General features: G+C 45.5%; 1 protein-coding gene across 5 annotated transcripts in view; it reads left to right on the top strand.

Moving 5' to 3' along the window:
• The window catches only part of ANO7 (anoctamin 7), a 413,838-nt gene that overhangs the window by 363,292 nt on the left and 30,245 nt on the right, over positions 1-20,301 (top strand). For all 5 annotated transcript variants that reach the window (XM_030215797.1, XM_030215795.1, XM_030215793.1 and 2 more), the window contains one exon: positions 14,062-14,181. In XM_030215797.1, coding sequence (XP_030071657.1) covers positions 14,062-14,181 — 120 coding nt within the window. The remainder of the gene's footprint in view (positions 1-14,061; positions 14,182-20,301) is intronic.

Here is a 20,301-nt window from a genome sequence, read left to right as displayed (position 1 = left end):
CCATGAAAATATCACTTGACATGCAAACACATATGCAACCCTTTAGGTTTTGTTTTTTTTTATATCATTCATTTTCTAATTAGAGATCCTCTATGTTCATCCCATGCCTTTTTGAATTCTGCCAGTTTTTTTCTCTACCACCACCACCACCCTCTCCGTGAAAAAGAATTTTCTGACATTACTCCTAAGTCTACCACCCCGCAACCTCAATTCATGTCCTCTAATTTTACCACTTTCCCTTCTCTGGAAAAGTTTTGTTTCTATATTATTTCCTTTCAAGTATTTAAATGTCTGTATCTATCTCCCCTGTCCCTCCTCTCCTCTAGGTATACATATTCGGGTCTTTCAGTCTCTTCTCATATGTCCTTTAGCGCAAGCCCCATATCATTCTTGTCACCTTCCTCTGGACCGCTTCAAGTCTTCTTACATCTTTAGCAAGATACGGCCTCCAAAACTAAACACAATACTCCAGGTGGAGCCTCACCAACGACTTGTACAGAGGCATCAACACCTCCTTTCTTCTGCTGGTTACACCTCTCTCTGTACAGCCGTCATCCTTCTGGATACAGCCACTGCCTTGTCACACTGTTTAGTCGCCTTCAGATCCTCAGATACTATCACCCCAAGATCCCTCTCTCTGTCTGTGAAAATCAGCCTCTCACCGCCTAGCACATATGTCTCCCTTGGATTTCTACTCCCTAAGTGTATCACTTTGCATTTCTTAGCATTGAATTTTAATTGCCAAGACTTCTGCAGATCCTTTTTCATGTTTTCCACTCTGTTACAAATCTTAGTATCTTCTGCAAAAAGGCAGACCTTGACTTCTAAACCTTCGGCAATGTGTCTCACAAATATATTGAACAGAATCGGCCCCAGCACCAATCCTTGAGGAACACCACTGCTCAATTTTCCTTCCTCCGAGTGAATTTCATTAACCACCACCCTCTGGTGCCTGTCTGTCAACAGGTTCCTAATCCAGTTCACCACTTTGGGTCCTAACTTCAGCATGTCAAGTTTATTCAAGAGCTTCCTATGAGGAACCGTGTCAAAAAGGCTTTGCTGAAATCTATGTAGATTACATCTAGCACACATCCTCAATCCAATTCTCTGGTCACCCAGTCAAAGAATTCAATCAGATTTGTTTGGCACAATTTACCTTTTGTAAAACCATGTTGTCTCGAATCTTGTAACCTATTGGATTCCAGAAAATTCACTATCCTTTCCTTCAGCATCACTTCCATTACTTTTCCAATAATTGAAGCGCTTACCAGCTTGTAGTTTCCAGCTTCATCTCTGTCATCGCTTTTGTGAAGAAGGACCACATCCAATCCAAAGGAACTTCCTCCATCACCAAGGATTTATTAATAGAAGTTGTGAGGGGCCTCCTGTGTGTGTTGGGGGGGGAGGAGGGGAGAATAGAGACTTTTTTTTTGTAGTTTCATAGTAATGTCAAAGGTCATGAGTGCATGGGCGTAGTTTGGGGGGGTGAGGGGGGGCATTGCCCCCCAAATACAGGGCTGGCGAAGCGCTGACAGCTCTCCCTCCACCCTCAGCTCTGCGACCATCAGCCCTCCTCTCCGTTCCTTCCCCCCCCCCCTCCCGGCGCATTTAACCTTATATTTTCAGTGGCAGTGACGGCAGTAAAGAAGAAGCACTGTGGGCTCGCCTCCAGCTTCTCCCTTCCCTCACACAGTGTCCCGCCCTTGCAGAAACAGGAAATGCATCATCATAGAAGGCGGGACACTGTGTAAGGGAAGGGAGAAGCTGGAGGTGAGCCCGCAGTGCTTTCTTCTTTACTGCCATCGCTGCCTCTGAAAATAAAAAGGTTAAATGCGCCCGGGGGAGAAGGAACGGAGAGGAAGGCTGTCGGGAGCTGAGGAAGGGCGGGAAAATCGTTGGACATGGATGGGAGGGGAGGGGAGGGGGGAGGGAGAGATCGCTGGACAGGGAGAGGGGAGGGCAGGGGGAGAGAAGAGATCACTGGACATGGAGAGGGCAGGGGAGAGAAGAGATCGCTGGACATGGAGAGGAGGGGAGGTCAGGGGGGAGAGATGAGATCGCTGGACATGGAGAGGAGAGGAGGGGAGTTCAGGGGGAGAGAAGAGATAGCTGGACATGGAGAGGAGAGAGGGGAGGTCAGGGGAAGAGAAGAGATTGCTGGACATGGAGAGGAGGGCAGGGGAGAGGAGGAGAATTGCTGGTCATGGATGGATGAATGGGGGCAGGTGGAGAGAGGAATTTGCTGGATATGGGTGGATGAGGAGAGGGCAGGGGAGAATGGAAAGTTGCTGGACGTGGATGGATGAATGGGGGCAGGGGAGAGAAGAATTTTGCTGGATATGGGTGGATGGAGGAGAGGGCAGGGAAGAATGAAAAGTTGCTGGACATGGATGGATGGAGGAGAGGGAAGTCAGGAAGGAGATGCACATGGATGGAGGGGAGGGAAGAGAGGAGAAATGCTGGACATGGATGGAGTAGAGGGCAGTTAAGAGAGGAGAAATGTTGGACAAGGATGGAGGAAGGAAAGACAAAGGAAGGAGATGCACACGGATGGAGGGGAAGGGAGAGAGGAGAAATGCTGGACATGGATGGAGGGAAGGAAAGACAAAGGAAGGAGATGCACATGGATGGAGGGGAAGGGAGAGAGGAGAAATGCTGGACATGGATGGAGGGGCGGGAAGACAGATGAAGTAGATGCACATGGATGGATGGAGGGGAGGGGAGTGAGGAGAAATGCTAGCTATGAATGGAGGGAAAACTGCTGAATTTAAGGGCTGGATCGGAACATTTTGAGGGCAGATACTGAAACTCGAGGAAGGATAGGGACAGGGCTACAGATGGTAGACAGGACGCATAAGGAAACAGGAGGATGGTGGACATGGTGAGAGAAGAAATATCAAATGGAAAGAAAACAGTGCATAAAACAGTAGACACTGGGACCAAAGCATATAGAAAAACCAAATGCTCAGACAACAAAGGTAGAAAACAGTATTTTATTCAGAATGTATTAATTGGAATATGTCAGCTTTTGGAAATTTGCATCTGTGATATTTTGCATGTCAGTTTCAATTTTTATAGTATTGCTTCATGCCGAGTCTAACTTCTTCAGGTAACTTTCCACTTCAGTATTTTGCGTTCATATTTTTTAATTTCTAGTTCCTTGTGTCATATCAGTTGTCATGTGTTTTTCATGTGTGATCAAGATGCAGTATTCTGCTAGTGTGTAGTATTTGCAGCCCTTTTTGGGGTTTTTTTTTCATTAGGAAGTGTACTGGTGTTTTAGAGCCCGGCGTAATTACAGTGCTGCCTTTCCATGCATAAGGTTGTAGCTCGTCATGTCCTTGGAATTAGTTCTGTTATGGTTTGGTAAGGTTATGAGTGGGTTTTTGCACAAGTTTGTGTATAGTGTTTAGCATTGGAGAGATTGTGTGTTGGCCTTACTGAGATGGCACCAAAACATCAGAAAGGGTATAGAGCCTAAATCATGACACACTACCTCTTGAAGGATCTACATATAGAGCTTATGCATTTCTAAGGTCTACACTGGCATGGTATGGGAAAGGGAGTGGGGAATACTACTAGAGAGGAAGAGGGAGTGCTGGGTAAGGAGGAAAAAAGGAAAGAAGGGAGAAAGAGCTGGATTTTTTGGGAATAACCATAATATATATGTATGAGATATCTCATACATATTCATTATGGTTATTCCCAAAAAAGCCAGTTCTTTCTCCCTTCCTTCCTTCATTCATCCATATATATATATATATATATATATATATATATACACACACATACACACACAAATGAATATGCTAATATGCCCCGCCCCATCCTTTGCCCCCCCCCAAATGAAACAAACTACGTCCATGCATGAGTGTGATTACAGACAGTTGCTTTGTAGTTATTGCAGTGTTCTTTGTTGTTCCATTTTACTGTTAACTTACATGCTAAATTGCAATGTATTGAAATGTTTTTCCATAATAAAGGACCTTTTACAAATTAAAAAAAAAAAAGTAAAGAGAAACTTCCACATACAATGCCTTGTGAATCAAACACAGTAACTTAAGTGAAATACCCACTGTAATTGGAAGCTGGTGTGGCTCAACAAGAATAGATTTTATGTCATCAGACTTTATCTTATTAGTGATCAACCTGACTACAATATTTATTATTTATTTATTTATTTATTTATTTATTTATTTATTGCATTTGTATCCCACCTTTTCCCACCTATTTGTAGGCTCAAAGTGGCTACAGAGTGTGGTTATGACATAATCATTTCGTGATAACAGGTACAGTTCTTATAGTTTGAATGTTGGTAAGAGAAGATAAGCATAGTCATTTCATGAAGAGTAGTTACTTACCTGTAACAGGTGTTCTCCGAAGACAGCAGGCTGCATATTCTCACAAGTGGGTGACGTCACGTCGGCCCCGGAGGATTTTAAAGCAAAATCTAAAAATCTCTTTTACGGCGTTCTGTCGCGCGAGCGACCATACTGCGCATGTGCGCACACATCTTCCCGCTCGCTGTGCGGACACGCCCCTCAGTTAAATCCAAAAGATGAAGGAGACAACTCCAAAAGGGGAGGTGGGAGGGTTTGTGAGAATATGCAGCCTGCTGTCTTCGGAGAACACCTGTTACAGGTAAGTAACTACTCTTTCTCCAAAGACAAGCAGGCTGATATTCTCACAAGTGGGGTATCCTAGCTTCCAGGCTTACACCACACAACAAACAGTGGTCAATTGAGTCTCGCAACGGCGAGGCCAGAATAAAAAAAATTGACCTGAAAGAAGAGATATCTAAATGAGTGTAGCCTGGAACAGAACAAAAATGGACCTAGGAGGGTTGGAGTTGGATTCTAAACCCCAAATAAGTTCTGCAGCCCCGACTGCCCAAACCGACTGTCGCGTCGGCTATCTTGCTGAAGGCAGTAGTGAAATGTGAATGTGTGGACTGATGACCACACCGCAGCCTTGCAGATCTCTTCAATAGTAACTGATCTTTAGATGAGCCACCGACTCAGCCATGGCTCTAATTTTTGTGAGCCGTGACATGGCCCTCTAGAGTCAGTCCAGCTTGGACAAAAACGAAGGAGATGCAATCTGCTAGCCAAGAAGAAATGGTGCGGTTTCCGACAGCAACTGGCATTAAAAGAAATAAACAACTGGGCGGACTGCCCGAGGGAGCTCATCCGCTCTACGTAAAAAGTGCGCAGCATGCTTTCGCCAGGGCTTGTAAGATGAGGGAGAAAGAATGTTGACAAGACAATTGACTGGATCAGTTGGTACTCTGATACCAGTGCCAGTAAGAACTTTGTCTGCATGCGGAGAACTACTCTGTTAAGATGAGAAGTAAGATAAGGCGCTTGAGCTACCAGAGTCTGAAGCTCACCGACCTCACGAGTTGAAGGAACAGCCACCAAGGAAAACGACCTTCCAGGTCCAATACTTCAGATGGCAGAAATCCAGTGGCCCGAATTGAGCTTGCAGCAGCTGGATAAAAACGACATTGAGACCCCAAGATACTGGATAAGGAGTGATAAGGGCTTTGACTGAAGCATAAGAGCCAACCTTCAAAACCATTGGGGGTGCTAAGCCCAACGGATTTACCCCCCCCTAGAGACATACAAGGAATTCTTTCACCATTGGGGGAGAAGTAAACCTTCCATGAAGTGGACAGCTAAAGGCTAACCTTCTACACGTTGATGATAAGCCCTTATTGCACGAAGATGAACACTGACAGAATTGGTCTTGAAACCAGACTCAGACAGGTGTAGAAAAAACTCAAGCAAGGTCTGTATAAGACAAGAGGCAGGATCTAGGACCTTGCTGTCACACCAGACAGCAAACCTCTTCCATGAAAAGAATAACACCTCTTTGTGGAATCTTGTCTGGAAGCAAGCAAGAGTCAGAAGATACTCTCTGGAAGACTCAACGAAACCCACACTCTCAACCTCCAGACCGTGTGAGCCAGAGATTGGAGGTTGGGATGTAGCAGCGCCCCTTCGTTCTGCGTAATGAGAGCTGGAAAACATTCCAACTCCAGAAGAAGAGGGAATCATATCTGACGCAACTAGAAGGGAGCAATCAGAATCATGGCTCCACAATCTTGCTTGAGAATTAGCAAAGTCTGTTCGACCAGATGTATGGGAGAATACGCCTACAGAAAGCCCGTCCCCCAACGAAGGAGAAAGGCATCCGATGCTAACCTGCCGTGAACCTGCAGCCTGGAACAGAAGTGAGGGACTTTGTGATTGGACTAAGAAGCAAAAAGATCCACTGAGGGGGTATCTCACTTCCCGAAGAACTTACGAGCTATAGCCATGCCAACAACCATGACTGTAGCTTTATCCTGCTCAGTCTGTCGGCCAGACTGCTGTTTACGGCAACTAGATAAGTGGCTTGGAGAAACATGCCGCGTTGGCAGGCCTACCGCTACATCTGCATGACAGCCTGACTCAGAGGGCAAGATCCAGTACTCCTTTGTTATCGAGTACATCACAACCCGATTGTTTGGTTGAATTGCCAGGAGGGATGCAACCTTCGTCAGCAGCTTTTGTGACTGAGTAAGTTGGACGGGACGGCTCAGAATCAAAATGGAAAGAATTGACCACTTGTAAAGGGATTACCGCTGGGAAGCTAGGATGCACTGAGCGGATGTCATGTGTAAAAGTGCCATGGGAGTTACGTGAACTGTGGAAGCCATGTGCCTAGAAGTCTCAATATGTACTGTGCTGTAATCCGTTGAGACGGACAATATCGTTTTAAGGGAATACATGCACTCCCAGTCTATGAAGATACGCTGCAACAACAGCCAGGCACTAGGAAAAACATACTCTGGACGCAAAGTGGATATAAGAATCCTGTAAGTCCAGAGAGCATAAGCAATCGATTTCCTGAAGTATGGGAAGAAGGATGCCCAGGGAAAGCATCCTGAATCAAATATCTGTTTAGGCCCCTGATGTCTATGATGGGACGCAACCCACAAGGAAGCACCTGGAATAGAATCTCAACCCTTTTTGCCCTGATGGAACGGTCTCGACTGCATCGTCGCTGAGAAGGGCAGAGAGTTCCTCCGCAAGTACCCACTTGTGATGGAAGCTAAAGGATTAAGCTCCCAATGAGCAATGTGGAGGGTTTGATTCCAGATTGAGAATGTATCCTAACCGGACTATTTGAAAAACCCCCCGGTTGGAGGTTAAAAGAAGTCACCTTTGGTGGAGAAAATATAAACTTCCCCCCGACAGGCAGATTGGCCGGTACGTTTTTTTTTTTTTTTTTAATATAGGCTATGCTGAATTGGAGCCAGTCAAAAACTCCTGCCTGGTTTCTGCGGAATAGCTGCAGGGGCTTGGTTAGGTGCACGCCGTTGACTATAACGAGCGTGCTGAGGCATAGCCCGAACCGGCTGTCGAGAAGTAGGAGTATACGTACGATTCCTTAAGGCACAAGGAAAACTACTCTTCTCTTAAATCGAGATGAAGAAATGTATGCACAGGATATCTACAAATTTCTGCTGAGTCCCCTCCTCCAGGTGAGAGGGATACAGTCATGAGAGTCTGCGCATCACTATACCTAGAGTAGAAATCTAGATGTTACATTACAAGTGTCGAAAACGCCCCTGGACAGGAACCTGCGACACACCGTGTGGTACCTGACCACCTGGTGAAAAGGGTTAGCCAGCGGGAATGCTCGTAAAGATCATGCCAGCCTAGTACGCCATTCTCCCAAAAGAGGTTAAGGATGTATGCTCTGGCCCCGGGGCTACCGAGCAAGTTCTTAGAACTCCTATCTGTTCTGAGAGCAGAATCCTCTGGCAGAAGACTTAGGTGAAGATGGATAGTCCAGGCCCTCGAGCATCTGGGGCCTTGGGCTGATTCACAATCTCCACTGTAATGTGTCAAGACAGATAGAAGATCTAGAGGATTCTCAGCAGAGAAAACCCCATGACCTTCATGTTCATCAGATGAACCATCATTGAACTGAGCTAACTACTCAAACAGAGCAGCTCAGATCCAAACGCGTCCAATATGGAGGCGCGATAAGTTCTACGACGGGGTCGAGAAGTTGCCCCAGTAGGCTGCGAACACCCATACCAGAGGCAGCATCGGTGAAGGAGATCTAATCCCAGGTGAAAAGCTAGATGCCGCAGGAGGCGGTAGCACCAATGGCATCCAATGGTACCCATGGTCCCGAAGCCAAGGACAAAATCTGGAAATGCAAGGGAATCGAAAACCAGACTGCCAGATGACTTCCATAACAGAGATGTGACTGATGGTACCGATAGTACCCATGGCACCGACGGTACCGATGGTACACATGGTACCGATGACCCCCGGTACCAATGTACCCATGACCCCCGGTACCAATGGTACCCATGGTACTTGGTACCGATGATAGCCATGATATCTGGTATCGATGGTACCCATGATACCTGGTACCGATGGTACCCATGACATGTGGTACCGATGGTACCCATGATATCCGGCACCAACAGCACCGACGGTACCGATGGTACACATGGCACCGACGGTGCTCATGACACCTGGTACCAATGGCACCCATGGCACTGATGGTACCTGGTCATGATATCTGGTATCGATGGTACTCATGTACCGACGGTATCCATGATACCTGATACCCATGGTATCCATGGTACCGACGATACCTGGTACCGATGGTACCCATGGTACCGATGGTGCCCATGATACTCGGTACCGATGGGCGATGATACCTGGTACCGATGGTCGATGGTGCCCATGATACCTGGTACCGATGGTGCCCATGATACCCGGTACCGACGGGATCCATGGCACCGACCATGGTACCAATGTTCCTGGTACCGATACTCCTCGGTACCGACGGTACCCATGGCACCGACGATACTCGGTACCGACGGTACCCATGACACCCGGTACCGATGGTATCCACGGCACCGATGATACCCGGTACCGATGGCACCGTTGATACCTGGTACCGGTGCATCGACGTCCGATGCCAGGATACCTCCATAACAGAGGGAGCAACGCTCTCGGCACCGACTGATGTCTGAAGCCCGGATACCTCCATAACAGAGGGAGCAAAGCTCTGGGCACCGATGGTACCGACACCCGCTGATGCGCCCGAATGACCTGCCAAGCAGGAGGCGCCGAGGCAGGTGGAGACCTACTCGATGCATAACTATACCCAGCGTGCATCGGTCTCTGTCGGACTCCAGAATTGATCTCCTTTGGGCATCCCTGGCAAGTAGCATACGTCTCGTCTTTGAGACACTACTTGCACTTCTCAGGGAGATGATCCGGCCCAAGACACAACCGCCGATGCGCCCGAATGACCTGCAGAGCAGGAGGCGCCGAGGCGGGTGGAGACTCACTTCAAAGGTTACACCACTGATTTTGTGTCACCAGGTTGCCCATTCAGTGGATGACCAGGGTTGCACCTGCTTAGGTTCCTGCTTTTCTCCTGTGACATACACCTTCACCACTTGTGAGGCTTAAAGACAGTGGTGTGCTGAAGCAGGCTCTCACAGCTCTCGAGAGCCATTTGTTAAGTTTTAATAAATGGATCCTAAAAATGTGGGCTTGTTTTACTTTGCTGGCGAGAGAGAGCCCACAGATAACAATATACCAGCACTTTTAATATGCTTTATTTTCATTTCAGGCACAGCCCCTTGTGACTCTGGCAAGTACTTAACTTTTCCTTGCCCCAGGTACAAAAAGTACCTGTATATATAAGCCACAATGAGCTTGCCATGAAAAAATACAAATGAAAAAATAAAGAACACCCAAAAGGGTAAAATAAAAAAAGAGATTTTACTCCGAGGACCTGAAGAAAACATGAAGCCCTAACGAACTCCATGTCTCCTCAGACGCGGAAAAAGAAAAACTGAGGGGCGTGTCCGCACAGCGAGCAGGAAGATGTGTGCGCACATGCGCAGTACGGTCGCTCGCGCGACGTAACGCCGTAAAAGAGATTTTTAGATTTTGCTTTAAAATCCTCCGGGGCCGACGTGACGTCACCCACTTGTGAGAATATCAGCCTGCTTGTCTTTGGAGAATAACAAGTACAATTATTACTGTTTAAAGATTGGGTAAGTGAGGATAGACGGGAAGTGTTAGGTAAGTTAGAGGTGAGCTGCGGTGATTGTGTGATTTGTAGAAGTAGTTTGTAGGCTATGTATTTTCCTTGTAGGCTTTTTGGAAGAGATGAGTTTTCAGAGATTTGCGGAAGTTAGTTAATTCGTCAATGGCTTTCAGGTCTGTAGGTAGAGCATTCCACAACTGCGTGCTCAAGTAGGAGAAGGTGGTGGCGTGTGTCAGTTTGTATTTCAGTCCTTTGCAGCTGGGGAAGTGCAGATTGAGATATTTGCAGGATGATCTTACAGCATTTCTGGGAGGCAAGTCCACAAGGTTTAGCATGTAGATTGGGGCGTCTGCGTGTATAATTTTGTGTACTATCATTCAGATCTTGAAAACATGTTCTTTGAGTGGGAGCCAGTGGAGTTTCTCTCTTAGGGGTTTAGCACTTTCATATTTATTTTCTCCAAATATGAGTCTTGCGGCTGCAGTGCTGTAGCGAGGGTGCCTGGCACCCGGGGCGGGTCGCCGCTGTGCACCCCCCCCCCGGGTGCAGGGCACGGCGCCCCCCCCCCTCTGGAGCGCACCCTACCTTTCAGTGGGGGGGCAGGCGGGAGAGCCGATCCGCCCCCAGTGCACGTCACTGGGAGCTGCGTGGGCTCTGCTGCTTCCCTGCTTTCTCTGCCCCGGAACAGGAAGTAACCTGTTCCGGGGCAGAAAGAGCAGGGAACCAGCAAGCCGACACCCCCCCAGCGCGTGCACCTGAGGCGGACCGCCCCACTGCCCCCCCCCCTGTCCTACGCCACTGTGCGGCTGTATTCTGGGCTGTTTGGAGTTTTTTGATAGTTCTTTGCAGCCAGCGTATAGTGCATTACAGTAGTCCAGGTGACTTATTACCATTGACTGTACCAGGGTGCGGAAGATATGTCTCGGGAAGAAAGGTTTTACTCTTTTGAGTTTCCACATTGTGGAACATTCTCTTCGTTGTATTCTTCACATGAGTATCAAGTGTGAGGTTTCGGTCGATAGTAACTCCAGGAATTTTTAGGTTTTGCGCGACGGGAAGAGAACAGTATGGTGTGGTTATTTTGGAGTAGGTGTTTTTGTTGTGAGGTTAGTACAAGACATTGTGTTTTCTCTGCGTTGAGTTTCAGTTTGAACGCATTAGCCCAGGAGTGCATGGTTTGGAGGCTTTGGTTGATCTCATTGGTGATTTAGTTTAGATCCTGCTTGAATGGGATGTAGATCGTGACATTGTCTGCATATATATAGGGATTGAAGTTTTGATTGGCTAGGAGTTTGGCTAGTGGTATCATCATTAGGTTGAAGAGAGTTGGTGATGGGGGGGATCCTTGGGGAACTCCGCATTCAGTTGTCCATGGGGATGATGTGTCTGCGTTGATTGTGACTTGGTATGATCTTGTGGTCAGGAATCCTTTGAACCATTTGAGAATTGTGCCTCCTACTCTGAAGTATTCTAGTATATGTAATAGTATTTCATGGTTGACCATGTCAAAGGTGCTGGACATGTCAAATTGTAAGAGGAGTATGTTGTTGCCGGTTGCAATTGCTTGTTTGAAAGCATTCATTGCCGACACTAGTACCATTTCGATACTGTGATTTGTCCGGAATCCTGGCTGTGATTCATGCAGAATTGAATGTTCGGTTAGGTAATCAGAGAGTTGTTTCGTCACTATGCCCTCCATGAGTTTAGTTATGAGTGGGATAGATGCTACTGGGCGATAGTTAGTTAGGTCCATGGTGTTTTTTTCCGCATCTTTTGGCAGTGGGGTGAGTAGGATGTTTCCTTTCTCCATGGGAAAGAGGCCGTTTTGAAGCCTGTAGTTTATGTGCTTCGTAAGGTCTTTTTTGAATTGTTTGGGGGCTGATTTTATTAGGCTGTTGGGGCAAACGTCCAATTTGCATTGTGACTTAGCGTATTTTCCGAGCCATTTTGAGAATTAATCAGAAGATATCGTGTCAAACTTGGTCCATGATCGATCTGCTGGGCATTCCCCTAGTTTTGAGTCTAGGCATTCAAGGATGCTTGTGTACTCAGTTTTATTAGTAGGTATCATGAGTTGTAGCTTTGTGATTTTTTCGTTGAATTACTTTGCAAGATTCTGGACAAACTAAATTTTAATCCTTTTTTGTCAATCCTCGATACAATGAATTTAAAAATAAAATATGGTCTCAGTTGATGAATTGTTCCGAGATGGTAAAAGCAAGAATGTATAACAGCACTGATGATAAGTGATATCACTTGAAATCCGAAATCCTAAAGTTACTATCTCCTGACAGTAGCAGCCTCTAGACTGGAGTCATAGCTGTCATCAGCTCTGAGTTTAAACACTTCTTTTTGTTGTGATGAACAAAATTCTAAATAGCTCTTGAAACAAAATACAAAAAGTACTGGTTTATCAAAATCAAATTGAACATACTTATCTTCAAAAACAAGTGTGCTGGTGAGTAACATGCCACTTTCAAAGGTGTGATCCCTGGCAAGTTCAATATTAGACATTTTCCAGATGTATTATAGGTCCCCAGTTCAGACCATGTTTCACTTTAGCTGCTTTAGGAAGACCGATTAGCATTCAATAACAGTCATTATTCAGCTTGAAAGCACTACAAAATAAAAAACAAGAAACAAAATTAGTGACCAGTATCGATCACAATACAACTTAAATAAATAAGCATTGGCATTTATGCATACCCCCCCCCCCCCCCCCCCCCCCCCCCACACACACACGTACTTTTGGATTGAGTGGTCTGTAAATATTTTAAGTAAATAAATAAATAGAGCATATGCTAAGAATGGTTTAAATAAAGCAAACAACCAATCACCAGAACTGAAAAAACCTAGACATTGATTGAAAAAAAGCTTGAACTGAATTAAAACTCTCACGCACATATAGAGACAGTGATTACAAAAATGCCTGCCATTCGGTGTCCTTATTTAATCCTGAAGGTTCCACCATTTGCCAAGAAAATATCTACCATTGCTCCCATCTCCAGAGATGCTGTGAAATGGTGCCGCCTCTGGGAACTAAAAGTCTTGTAAGGTGTGGTCATGCTGTATCCAATGATTTACCAATGGAGCTTCAATCACTTTATGAATCCAGCTAAGATGTTCTGCAGGGCTCCCTCAAGACAAAAATCTTTCACACATGGAGGCAGATTGGATTTTAAAGTCAGCAACATTACTGTAAAAACTGCAGGAATTGTCCCACTGAAATTGGGCACACTAGACGTACTATTAAGACTAGAATCTCAGAACATCTTAGCTAGATTCATAATAAAGTGATTTTTAAGTGGTTCCGATACCCATCCCTCTAGTTATGCAGGTCCTGGCTAATATTCAGTGCTGGGGCCCACACAGCTAGGTGAATTGAGGAAAGCTTTTGAGCTGTTTTAAATTCACCTGCTTAGCTGTGCAGGTCTCAGCACTGAGTATCACCAGTACCTGCATAACCCTCAGCTCCTCCCCAGCACCATCCTCTGTACCCCTGAAATGCCCACTTTTTTGTGGCTAGTCATAGACAATATTCAGTGGCACTGCCACTGAATAATGGGGATTAGGTGGTCATAGGGGATTTAAGCGGACAAGAGTCTCTTTTGCCTACTTAAATCGCTTTGAATATTGGGGGTAATCTGTTTTCAGTTGATTTAAGATATGGCATAAATCATTATATGTAGGGGTGTTCACTATGATTTGCAGCTAATTGCCCTCTTTTGTTTATTGTTGGTATCCAATTTTTTTTTTGGGGGGGGGAGGGTCTAACGCACAGCTTTTTGTAGAGTTTGCTTCTGCTCAAAACAGTTGCTGCATTGTGCACCCACAAAATTGTTCATAAACATTATGCTAACCCAACGCTAACATTGGTACACTTTGCCGTATCTGCCCCAGAGTATCAGGCTAGCTTCTCATGCATTTTATCATATGCTGTTCAGCCACTCCAGTAATATGTTTTGCTGTCTCTCATTTTAGCATGTCGTGTTCTTTATCAGTCGAATGATTGACATGCTGGTGCCCGATATCCCTGAATCAGTGGAAATAAAGGTGAAGAGGGAGCATTACATGGCTAAGCAGGCACTGGCTGAGAACCAGGTAATGTGTACATCCCCCAGCAGCAAAACATGTCACTCTCTTCTTTCTAAAATGTAAGCAGTTTAAGTGTACAGAGGACCTCAAAACATGACCTTACCAAAACAAAATGGCTCCCAGCAGTTAGTCTTCAGCTGGCTTCCTAATTAATGTAAGGATGTGGAAAATGGTGCTGAAAGCCCAGTGGGTGCTAGAGGTCATTAGCACTATACTAGCGCCCGCATTTACCTGTGCAGAATGTTCAGAGCCCTGGAGTGTGGGAACAAACAAGCATGCAGACGAGCAGCGCAAAGAGCATGCTAATGTAGTCAGGCTCATGTAAATGAGGTCATTTTTTTATTCCTCCCCAATGCTCAGAAAAGAGTGCCTGAAACAAAACTGCCTTACTGCTGCAAAAAAATAACGTCAGGTTGGAACAGGCGTTAGGGTGTTGGATTAGGATTTCTCATGATTTTCATGCTTCTCTCATGATTCTTTCTGCAAAATGTGCTGGTTTTGATTGCTTTTGGAAGCAGTAGGAAGCCCCTGCAAGCACTTAAGTGCTGGTTGTGAGAAACAGCAGACCCAAGCGAAAGCACACATTGGTGTCCGTTTCCTGCATCTAAATTTAAAGCATCCATACTAAAAAAAAAATTAAAACGCCCAGTGAAAGCACACATTGGCATCTGTTTCCTGTGTCTAAATATGTGTCCAAGCTAAAAAAAAAAAAAAATTTTAAACGCTTATATTTAGGCTGCAGTAAACAAAAGCTAATGCGTACTCTTTATTCTTTATTTTGTACATTTGACATACTGCAAAATTGAGCCTGGAAAGGCGACTAAAAGGTTTACACAATGACTCAAATGATTTGGGACAGTGCTGACTAAATACTATGAAGGGCCAAGGGGAGAGGACAAAAAAGGGTAGAGAGGAAAATGAGTAAAGGCAAATAAAGAAAGAGGCTGAACCAGGGGCATAGCCAGACACCCAATTTTGGGTGGGCCTGGGTCAAAGATGGGTGGGCTGAACTCCGCCTTGCCCCACAAGTGATATGGTCTCGTCCTCTCTCGCCTGCATGCCATATGGTGTCTCAAACATCCCCCCCCCCACCCCCGCATACCTTTTAAATAGTAGATTTTCATTGGCAGTGAGCAGCAACTAGTATACACTGCTCATGTTGGCCCCACAGCATGTATCAATTCACTGCAGGTGAAGATCTGCTATTTACAAGGTATGCAGTTGTTGAGAGTTTTCGGCTGGTGGGGCTTGGGATCCCTGTCACCCACATCATAGGTGTGCTGCTACTGAGTGGGCCTGAGCTCAAAGTGGGTGGGCCTGGGCCCACCCTTGGCTACGCCACTGGGCTGAACAAAAGCAAAACAAAGAGCTATCACCCACAATTAAAAGCTTCAGAAAATAGGTACGTTTTCAAAAAGTATTTAAATGACTGTAGAGGGATAGGTGTCCTAAGAGACGAAAGCAAGGATTTCTATAATTTAGGACCCAGGTAGTTAAAAGCAGTATCTTAAGAGAGGGAAAGACGAAGAGCCGAAGGTGATAGTATATGAAGAAGATTATCAAAAGAAGATCATAGACTATGTGCTGGACAGTAGGGAACTAACAATTTAGATATATTGGGGCCACTGAAGAACGATCCTTAAAGACAAGCAGCAATATTTTGAAGAAAATTCTAAATACAATGTGAAGCCAGTGTTCATGTTGAAGGAGTGGAGTGACATGGTTGAAGCGATGTGTGTGATTGGATAAGTTTAACCACTATAGAGTGTATTAATTGAAGTCACTTAAGTGAATGTAAAGAAAAATGTAAAGGAAGACCAGCATATAGAGCGAGTTGAAATAGTCAGTCCATGAGATTACCATATCATGAACCAGAGAGGAATGGGTGGTCTGAACGAATTTTGTTATTTGCAAAAAAGGAAGATCGAATCACCGCATCAATCTGAGGCTTAAATGTAAGCTTTGAGTTAAAGATTACCCCTAAAATGTGAACAGAATCTTTGAAGAGAAGCTGATTAGAGCTGAGAAGTGGTGCTGATGGTAAAGGAGAGTGAGGGCTTGTGAAGGCAATAGCTTCGCATTTCGATAAATTAAGAAACAGACCATTATCAGGAAGAGATGGCTGAAATTGAGAGTGGTAAGAGGTTTGGAAGAATCAGCGACACAAAATAGAATTTGTATGTCATCATGTCATCCATGTAACAGAACGGGAGACAGCCTTGTTCCTGGATTAGCGTAAGAAGGGGAGAGAGGAAGATGTTCATGTTTGGGTTTTACCAGGTGCATGCGCACAGGAGCCGAGCTTACTGCGCAACTCTTCTACACATGCACCAAGCATAATCCTCCCACGTCAAAGCACAGTCCTCCCGCCAAACTCCCTAATGCTCAACTCTATGAGAACGCCTATGTTTGCATTTCATTAGCACTGAGAATTAGAGCTTTGTTGTTCTGCGCTGTTCTAGCAGTATTTTTCAAAACAGCACTGGAGTTTTGAGCATCGGGGCCTTAGTCGTAACATGCGTAAGGGCTGGCCTGGAGCCAGGACAAACTAAAGCCACACAATGGGTGTAGGTTAAAAAAAACATGATTCTAGCGGTTCAGAGTCCAAAGTGGCAAGGTTCCAAGTTAAACTTGGCTTACCTGACTGTAGGAGATGCAGTTCACACATAAGTGGTGGAGGCAAATGCAGTCTGCTACATCTACTATTACAGTAGACAATTCAACTGACCCTCCTCGATCCCACGCGTTAGCTCTGGTAGGTCAGGAGCCGGCTCATAATGGCATCCAGAGCACTTTCAGTGCCAGGCCATACATTGACATTGACACGCACGACTCCAATAAGGATGTGCACAGATATCAGGAGGAAGTAATGGGAATCTATCGGTAGTCCTCAGCAACTATTTTGATGCCGACTCCATTACTACAACTGAGTGCGGCATCCATCACCAATGCCACAACTCAGTGAAGCAGTAGCTTCTGCTCTCTCCCATGCAGTGCCACTGGGAGTTCAAGATAAGATTCATATTGGCTTATGGAGCATGTTTGGTGCCATGCCTATTGATATCAACACGCATGACTCCAGCAAGAACATGCATTCTCAAAGCCAACATTGGTATCGTCATTTTCATTGGCCTGCTTATCAGCTCCAACGTTAGTATGTGTACCTGGCCTCTTCTAGGGAAACTTACCCTAGTTGTTCATTCCAGTTTATCTTATACCACATTTCAGCCTCCCCACTGTGACTACGCTTTCTAGACAGCCACCTGTCTGCGAACCGGCCCTTCCTTCTCTTAATATGCTTCAGCTACTCAGTCAATTCATTCAACAGCAATATGAAAGAATAACCTAATAGTTAACACAGTCAGTTGAAAGACAGAGCAGAGCTCAGTTCTTGTGGCAGTTCAAGACCCAACTTTCCAGTTTCCTTGGGGGGGGGGGGGGGGGGGGGGCTTCTTCTTCTAAGCAGAATTCTTACTTCCAATTGGAATCCAGACTCAATTTACCAATCAGACTGACTTCCTCTGGAAAGCTTTACTGGTTTATATCTCCTTCATTCTCTCAAGAGCAGGAAATTTGTTTTTGTGCTCTTATAACCCCCAACAATCTCCTCTGGGAACCAAGTCTCCTCCTCCTATATCTCAGAATTCTTTTTTATGTAAGACACAGGATAACAAACCTCACACAGTTGATTGTGCTGCTAGAAAAGATTCCGCCTCTATAAAATTTTTATTTTAGGGCTCTGGCTCTTTCACTTCCTACAGCCTCTCAAATGAACACAAAGGATATTCAATGTACAGTGTTGACGTATCTGAATCTTAATACTGAATCTATAAACACTGCCAAATGATAACATGCTATGAGAAAGAAAATCAATACAGTCAAATCCTTGCAAAGCTAGGCTCAATAACTGAAGCCTAGATACTACATCTTGTTAAGGATGTAAAAAGAATTGAAGCGGTGCAAAGAAAAGCTACGAGAATGGTATGGGATTTGCGTTACAAGCAGGGGCGTAGCCAGACAACAGATTTTGGGTGGGCCTAGGCAAGAAGTGGGTGGACACCAAGTGTTCTCCCCTTCACCCACCACCCAAAAAAAAAATCTCAGTTGACAGGAAAACGCTTCTTTCCACCTTAGCAGTCTGCAGCAGGCACGCGCTGGAAACTGAGCATGCGCAGGTGCTGGTATCCTGGAGAATGGCGTTTTCATTACCATCAGGGGGAAGTCTTCTGCTGGCAGAACTTGGGATCCCCACCTGCTACTGCTAATATGTGGGCTGCTGTTGGGTGGGCCTGAGCCCTAATTGGGTGGGCCCCGGCCCACCCAGGCCCACCTGTGGCTACGCCACTGGTTACAAGACGTATGAGGAGAGACTTGCTGAACTAAACATGTATACTCTGGAGGAAAGGAGAAACAGGGGTGATATGATACAGACGTTCAAATATTTGAAAGGAATTAATCCGCAAACGAACCTTTTCCGGAGATAGGAAGGCGGTAGAACGAGAGGACATGAAATGAGATTGAAGGGGGGCAGACTCAAGAAAAATGTCAGGAAGTAATTTTACACGGAGAGAGTAGTGGATGCTTGGAATGCCCTCCCGCGGGAGGTGGTGGAAATGAAAACGGTAACGGAATTCAAACATGCGTGGGATAAGCATAAAGGAATCCTGTGCCGAAGGAATGGATCCTCAGGAGCTTAGTCAAGATCGGGAGGCAGGGCTGGTGGTTGGGAGGCGGGGATAGTGCTGGGCAGACTTATACGGTCTGTGCCAGAGCCAGTGGTAGGCAGCGGGACTGGTGGTTGGGAGGCGGGGATAGTGCTGGACAGACTTGTACGGTCTGTGCCAGAGCTTGTGGTTGGGAGGTGAGGATAGTGCTGGGCAGACTTATACGGTCTGTGCCAGAGCCGGTGGTTGGGAGGAGGGGCTGGTGGTTGGGAGGCGGGGATAGTGCTGGGCAGACTTATACGGTCTGTGCCCTGAAGAGCACAGGTACAAATCAAAGTAGGGTATACACAAAAAGCAGCAAATATGAGTTATCTTGTTGGGCAGACTGGATGGACCGTGCAGGTCTTTTTCTGCCGTCATCTACTATGTTACTATATGTTACATACCTTGTTCATGATAAGTAGTAACCATGGTACACAATGATTATCCAATCCTATGCTGGTGGTGAAATCAACGATGAAGAAACATGAAAGGCTAAGGAGTATGCAACTTACCTGCCTATAGAAGATCTGAAATATACGCATTCATGAGCAAACGCATGCATCACACCACTAAGTTCTCTCCTCATATTAGGATCCATAATTATGATTGTGTATACTGTCTTTACACCATCAGAGTTACTCTACTTCAGTCCATTGAAGAATTAACAGAGGCATCTAAACCTTCTTCCAGTCAGTTCTCAACAACTTTGATTTGCTCAGCTGATGATAGTTATGAAAATGCAGCTTTAGAAACCACAATGGTGATCTTAATCAGATGTCAATCCTTTCTTCTAGTGTTGACATTGAAAGGAGGATGTCTATGCCAGAGTGACACCTGCCCCTGTTCAGGGGCATCTTTGTTTGGAGATAGTCACTGAACTCATTGACGGCATAATGAAAGGATGTTCTAGATTGGACAACCACATCTTTCACATCTTTTGGTAGGAGGCCATCTTCAGTATTTCTGCAGTGCTTGGATGACCATCACTATGAACACTTTGGTGCTAATAATCATTCAGAATAGATACCAACTCACCTTCAATCATGCCCCATCACCACAAATGCCTTCTGTTTCACACAATTCCAGTAGAACAAATACATATGCTAGATGGGTAGATGTCCAAACTCATAGTGGCATGGGCGATCCAGAAAGTGCATCCCACCCAAGGGACATAAGTACATAAGTAATGCCATACTGGGAAAAGACCAAAGGTCCATCGAGCCCAGCATCCTGTCCCCCGACAGCGGCCAATTCAGGTCAAGGGCACCTGGAAAGCTACCCAAACATACAAATATTTTATACATGTTATTCCCGAAATTGTGGATTTTTCCCAAGTCCATTTAGTAGCGGTCTATGGACTTGTCCTTTAGGAAACCGTCCAACCCCTTTTTAAACTCTGCCAAGCTAACCGCCTTCACTA

Source organism: Microcaecilia unicolor, chromosome 10, assembly GCF_901765095.1.
Source record: "Microcaecilia unicolor chromosome 10, aMicUni1.1, whole genome shotgun sequence".
In the NCBI taxonomy this organism is placed as follows: Eukaryota; Metazoa; Chordata; class Amphibia; order Gymnophiona; family Siphonopidae; genus Microcaecilia; species Microcaecilia unicolor.
Note: the sequence above shows the minus strand (reverse complement) of the source record. Positions and strands in the feature narration are given on the sequence as shown.